Source organism: Nymphalis io, chromosome 28 (genome assembly GCF_905147045.1).
Source record: "Nymphalis io chromosome 28, ilAglIoxx1.1, whole genome shotgun sequence".
Classification (NCBI taxonomy): Eukaryota; Metazoa; Arthropoda; class Insecta; order Lepidoptera; family Nymphalidae; genus Nymphalis; species Nymphalis io.
The window spans coordinates 1,867,987-1,875,452 of NC_065915.1; the positions used below are offsets into that span (position 1 = coordinate 1,867,987).

At 36.2% G+C, this 7,466-nt stretch overlaps 1 protein-coding gene across 1 annotated transcript; it reads left to right on the forward strand.

Moving 5' to 3' along the window:
- The first annotated feature begins 3,578 nt into the window (after positions 1-3,578).
- Positions 3,579-5,082, forward strand: LOC126779136 (histone H1.1, embryonic-like). Its single transcript, XM_050502993.1, has 2 exons — positions 3,579-3,597; positions 4,247-5,082. Exon 2 carries the CDS (start codon positions 4,260-4,262, stop codon positions 4,956-4,958), a length of 699 nt encoding a protein of 232 aa, XP_050358950.1. The 5' UTR covers positions 3,579-3,597; positions 4,247-4,259; the 3' UTR covers positions 4,959-5,082.
- Positions 5,083-7,466: the final 2,384 nt, after the last annotated feature.

Sequence of the window (7,466 nt, forward strand, 5' to 3'; positions counted from 1 at the left end):
AAGTAATTTGGTATACCATATCATAAGGCCCTTCAAACCGATTTCGTCCACGGCGGCCAATCTCAAGAGAGAGAGCCAACTGCGCAGGACATATTATAGTGCATAAGTTTGTGCGCAAACACAGGTGCACTCTCTAATCCCTAACTCTCATAATCCGATGGGACGGCAATCCGACACGACCGGAAAGAATTCAGGCGCAGGACCAACGGCTTTACGTGCTTTCCGAGGCACGAGAGTGCACAATTCCAACTTCCAGACCCCGGGCTGCTACTGAGAATTTTCTGTCAGAAAAACCCAATAACTTTTTATTGGCCCGACCTGAGAATTGAACAAAAGACCTCCGGGTCTGCGGCCTTATATCTAGCCACTAGACCATCACTGTTATGCTGAAATAAAGCATTTCTTACGCATTCAAATCGAGTGAGCAGGAAAAGTATACAGAATAACAATGACAAAATCAGTAACCTATATTTTCTTCATGTCACCCCGTTTATTTTTTGTCGTAATAATAAGAAAAGGCGGTAGTATGTGGAGGACCCAAGGAAAAAAGAAAAAGAGAGATTTCCTTTGAAATAAATAAATAAAAAAATAAAAATGTCCACTCAGGCCCGTGTGGGTCTTGGGGTACTTGTTCGGGGCGATGGCCCCCTGCAGTGGTGGCAACGCCGTCTGCAACTACAGACGGGTCACTGGGTAGGATCATATCCATGGTGTTTAATTCGGGGGTTCACGCCGTAGAGCGATCAAGCCTCGGCGATCAGCGGTCTGTGGCGGAGTGGTGGGTCCGGATTGTCTTTTCCTGTCGCTCAGCGAGGTTGAGCCCGTTGGTTGCCGGCGAGCGCCCATCAGCCAGCGAGGAATAAGTGGTCAGTGTTGAGTGAGGTCACGTGGTAGTCCTCTTGGGTCCGGTGGTCACCGATGGTATAGCGCGATACCACACAGGTGCTGGGATCGTGCTCCGTCAGCGCGGCCAAACATAGTAGAGCTCAGGCGGCGAACGTGGTCGTCGAGGCTCTCCATACGCAGATCTCTGGCTATCACTACGTTTCTCACGTAGCGAGGGGCTCCGGTAATAATGCGTAACGCTAGCGACTGCTGCGCCTGTAGTAACTTGCGGCTTGTTTCGCTAGCCAGCGCGAACCACGCTGGGGCTGCGTAGGTGAGTCGCGTGCGGACGTACGCTTTGTAAACGCACAGTTTCACACGGAGCGGCAGGTGTTACGCCAGTAGAGGAAATAGGAGGGTTCTTACGGCGCGCGCCTGCGCTACCACGTTCTTCACATGGTGTCGCATTGAAATCTTTCTGTCGACAGTCACGCCCAGGTACTTGACAGTCTGGGACCAGTCGACGGATTCCCCTAGAAGCGATACCGGCGGCGGTAGGGTTTGGGCCCGCCCGATACGTATAAGCTTCCAGTGCTCCAGCCAAGGGGGAAGTGCAGAGATTTTTAAGACGGGTCGATGATGTATAAAACAACCAACTCCAAATGCAGTTGACGAGTGTCGCTGACGTCAGCCGAGCGTGTTCTGCGCTACTCGAGTGTGACCGACGTCATGACGTAACCCGAGTGTAACCGACGTCACCTCGCCACCAATAAACGAGTGACTGATGTTGAGTAAGTGCAACCACGCCGCAATAAACATTACAATCGGATTCATAAATTAATATTTTCGTATTAAGCCATACAAACTCTAAAGTGACTGATATTAATAATAACCTCAAATTCGTCTTAATAAAAATATAACACCAAATCACATAAATTGATCTAAATTACTCACTCAATATTACTTACACTTAAAAATCCTAATACCACAATTTAACATATTTAAAAAATCACAAGACGCGACAATAATTAATTAATGATATTACCTTTCTGTAAATCAACAAAATGGCGGTTTGAAATTAGCGCGCGTTTTTTTTATAACGCTGTTGTGACAAAGAAATCTTCTTATTATATGTATAATAATGCAATTTAACCCTAGAACACTAACTTTAATTTTTCGACGCTAAGCACTAAACTTCGTGGATTCGATTATACCTTTATAAAAAGGGAGTTTTTAAATTTTTATACAATAAAACTTTTTTTTTACTTTTGCTTTATTTACAATTATTTTATTACAGAAGATTAACTTTGCTTAAACTTAGAAATACCACATATTTATCTCTTAATTGACATCATATTTTTATTCACTCACTCATAATCCGATGATAAAGCAATTCGACACGACCGGAAAGATGTCAGGCGCAGAAAACAGGGAAAATCAAATTAAAACTAAACAGCCGCTTTGTGAGGTTTATAATATTTATATTTTTCGTTACCATTACAGTATTAAAAAAAATACACGAATGAAACTATAAACACATAAAATCTAACAACAGTTTAATAATAATATTAGATTAATACAATTCTTTTTTTTAAATAAAACTGGCGGAGGCGAGGTCTATCCGGCAACCGCATTCGAATTAATTTTTGTTTCACTGCGTACTCGAAATAAAAATTAAGCTATGTTTTAAAAAATATATCTAATTTAATGAAGGGAATATTCAATTGACTTGAAACAGTCGGAGGACCGCGCCTATAGTGGTTTTTTTTTTATATATTTCCGTGAGGGAAAATGACTCCACTCCACCTGATGGTAAGTGGAAGTAGAGTCCAAACGCGACGACGGCCAGTACAATTGGGAAGAATGTTCTACACTAGCCGCCCCCTCGCCTTGCCGGCCCGTAAGATGCTTCTTCACGCCTCGTTTGGAAGAACTCGGGTTGTAAGAGGAGGGGAACACGTGAGCTTGTAAGGAATTCCATTTTTTGGAAGTGCGACAAAGAAAGGAGTTGCCAAATTTCTTCGTGCGTAATGGAATTGATGTCACAGCTAGGCGGTGACGTCGAGAGCCAGCACGCGTAGACTTATGAGGGAAGGGGGAAGCAGGAATTAGCGAGAATAATTCCTCAGATTCCTTATTACTTAAATTAAAAATATATATTATATCTATAGGTATTTGATACATAACAAACCAGCAAAACCCGAGGCTTCGCCAGCGTGCAACACAGTTTGTGACGAAAATCCTTCAAAGTCTACCATTTTAACGTACGTAATGCATATTTGAATTACACATTAAAAAATATTTAAATAATTATGTGCTAGCAATGGTATTCTGAAATTAAAAAGATTTTTTTTTATTTTGGTAATTCGTAAATAGCCATATTAACTTTAAAAAAAAAATTGTAAATTCACAGACAGACACTTCATTTTTATTTATTTATATTGAGTATGTTTAGACAATTGTTTATTTATGCATTAGATACTTGGTTAAGGCTTTGTTTAATCCTACACGTTCGGGTTAATTGATGCCTACCAATAATTAATCCATCGCTAAACAGCAATAATTTGTCTGTGGTCCGGTTCGATGTGTGCATGACCGTGTTAATATTTTTTACTCGCCCTATGTATATTAGTGAACAAAATTACAAAATGACAAATACGACATTTTGTAATATTTAAATAAAGGCAAATTAAGGACAGTATGAATCGTTTTTTAAATTAAATTCTACTAAGTTGGTATAACACCACGAAAAAGTTAATGTAGTATTGTCAAGTAAGTCTTGAGTCTAATCTACAATCTATCAATTATCCGGCATAGTCCTACTTATACGTAGCCTTGTGGCGTTCGGACTTTTATTGTTGTTCATTCATGTTCACGTTGAGGCTACCAGATATCAGTCGCGATATACCTACATATGTATATAATAGTATCATTCCATTATTATATATCATAAGAATATATGTACCTATGTGCTTTGTGTGTGTATTAACCACTAACCATTGATACTTTATCTGTTCATAAATATTTTATAGAATGAAAATATTATGTCTTACTAAATTTATTTCAATATGAATTTTATGAACCATATCACAATTTCACACACGATGTGAAATAAAAAACTAGCATAAAATAGTATTAAAAAAAACTTATTGAATAATTTGCACATTGCTTATGTACCTATATTCTAGGCAAGCCATGAATAAACTTTTAAGAATTAAGTTGCGGCTTATTAACAATCTATTATCTAGCCACTCACTTTAATTCCTAACAAGTATTAGCGTGTGACAGAGACATTAACAAATTTATACAACTACCTTCAAATTTGCATAAAACAAAATTGTTAGTAAGGAGATCTCTATAAAGTATTGCTCGTTCCTTCTTAATCGATGATATAATAAGAAAACGGTTTCGTCTCCTTCAGTACATCAATAAAGATGTCTTCAGATGGATCGGACATCGAAATGCAATCGGCGTTATCGAAAAAAACATTTAAAAAAGCGCCGAAAAGTCCAACAGCAGATCTTTTAAAGAAACAAGAAATAAAAAAGATAAGTACGAAAGAAATGATTAATCAAGCCTTGGTCGATCTGAAGAGCCGCAAAGGAACATCTTTGTACGCCATTAAGAAATATCTCGAAGAGAAATATAATTTTGATGTGGAGAAAAATAATTATTTAATCAAGAAATATTTGAAAACGAGCGTCGAAATCGGAACTATAGTTCAAACTAAAGGGGTAGGTGCCACTGGATCGTTCAAACTAGCAGCGGGTAAAGATAAATTAGAGAAAACAAAGAAAAAGAAAGAGAAAAAATCTGAAAAAAAAGAAAAATCAAAAAAATCAACACCAGAAAAATCTAAAAATACAAAAAAAGTCGAATCGAAAGATAAAAAAATAGCAAAGAAAATGCCTAAAAAGGTTGAGATTAATAAAAAGAACAACAAAACGGATAAAAAAGAAAAAGATGTTACGAAGAAATCTAAAATTAAAAAAGAGAAAGTTGTCAAGTTGAAAGCAAACAAAATGGCGAAAGGTATGCAAACACCCGCCAAAAAACGGGCTGCCATGATGAAGAGAAAAAGCATCGGTTCGATTATAAAACCGCCGAAAATGAAGCCGAAGGCCGCAGCCTAACATACCGCAGCGTGTTTATTGCCTATTGTGAAATAATTATTTTTGTTTTAATGTTTCAAAATATTATATTGTGACTAATCACATATTCAAAAGGATATTATTTTAAGTGTTTAATTGTCTTTTATTTTTTATTGTATGTAAGTATTTAATATATAATTTTTTATCTACATTCATTTTCACGAATAAAATTATACGTTTGATAGTACGAAACCGATTTTGATATATTTTAAGAGGTTCGGCCCATGAACAGTGGACATAATAACCATGAACCATATTATGGTTAACTGTGTAATCAAAACAATAAGCTTAAAGTATAGTTAACGATCTCTGATAATGATTTTATGTTCAGTAAGTAATTTAAATGAACCGTTAATTATTGTTTAAGAGCACCTAACGCCATCTATTAGTGAATTACAAAACTTCTAATTCATATAGGAATTCCTCTAGATCAGTGCGAGATTATTAAGATTATTAAGGAATAACTATTTCATTGCGGGGTCAATGTTTTGTACAAATATGAACGTTCCCACATTGTGCAATAGGTATGATATGGCAAAAAATAAAAGAAAACACGAAACAATAAACCGATTTAAGCCCACAAGTTGTTGAGTAGTAGCTACCATCAATATTTTTTATATTCTACGACTAGTTATCACTTGTTCAAAATGTTTAAAAAAATACCTTTGAGTCTCGAGCACAATTTACGCCATTTTTTTAATCTTAAATATATATTTCCTGGTGGTAGGGCTTTGTGCGAGCTCGTGTGAGTAGGTACCACCTACTCAAATATTCTACCGCAAAACAGCAGTACTTGGTATTGTTGTTCCGGTGACAGTTGAAGGGTGAGTGTACCAATGTAATTACGGGCACAAGGAACATAACATATGAGTTACCAAGGTTGGTGGTTGGTATTTAATTGGTTTTGTAAGATGTAAGCGACGGTTATCATTTCTTACAATATCAATGTCTATGGGCGTTGGTGATCACTTACCATCAGGTGGGCCATATGCTCGTCCGCCTTCCTATACTATAAAAAAACATATATATATATATATATATATATATCCATGAACCGTTTTTGTGAATGTTTTAAAAAATTCTTAGCATTAAAGATCCTTATTCAATTATAAATATTAAATAAATAACACATAAGTTGTGTACATATCTGTTCTAGCCAATCATCGACTTTTCAATCATTAGACGATAACTACAGCAAAACTAGCAACCAATTACAGCTTCGAGATTAATAATATTGATACCGTCACTCAATTATCTAGAGAACTGTGAGACGTTAATTTAAAAAAAAACCAGCTTAAATAACAAACCAGTTTGTGATTGAAAGAAAACAGTTAATTCCTAGTCGATCCAGCAATTAATCAATGTACCTATATGCATTTTAGACATATATAATAATATACTGGGACATTATTCACACACGGCCATCTAATTCCAAAATAAGCAGAGCTTGTACTATGGAAACCAGACAGCTGATATACTACATATACTTTTTCTTTTGTAAATACATACTTATATAGATAATTACACCCAGACTCAGGACAAACAGACATGTTCATGCACACAAATATCTGTCCTGGGTGGGAATCGAAACCACAACCTTCGGCGTGAAATGCAAGTATCTACCAACCACGCCAACCGGCCCGTCGTCGATTCATATAATATTATTCTTAATAACATATTACGATCTGTGAAACAATTCTATTAATTTATAACGAGTACGATACGTTCTCGATTCCATTCCGTTCCAACATTCTATTCAAGATACCATAACTAGATCATTGTTAGTTGAATAGGAAAACGGTTAAAAGGGCAACGATTACGTTTTGATTCAATTGCGATAAAGTGACAATTTGTTAGTGGATTGAGCTTCTTAGCGGCTGTAGTATAGTTACGACTATACACGATGGGGAGGAGAGCCGTGTTCCGACATCATGGCTGCAAACGAAATTCATTTTGTCTATGACCTAGCCGGGTAGAGGCGCGGGTGGGCACGGACCCCACCAGCATTGATGCCCTTATCAAATTAACTAAAATTATTAATTTCTGACATTTGGCTTACGTCCTGTAATAGTAACTATTCAAGTCGATAAATTTGAAACTAGAAAATATGAAAATATGATGAAAAATTCATATTGGTCTTTAAAAATCAACTGTTAACATATATATGCATATATAGTTATATAAAAAGTATATCTAACAATGCAAAAATATATATTATTAAATAAAACAAAACTTATATTTTTAAACGAAACAAAATGGTAAGCGTTCACCGCCAATAGACAAACAGCCAGATATATCATCTATGCCTTACATCACCATTGTCATGTTATGTCTCATATATATATGTATATGTGTATTTTATATTTACATTTATTTATTAGTTTGTTTTAATTATAGATTAATGTTATTTATATTCCATGAGTTATTACTTACACCCTTGGTTGTCTGGAAGAGATCGCTATGTAGCGATAAGGTCGCCAAAATTGTATG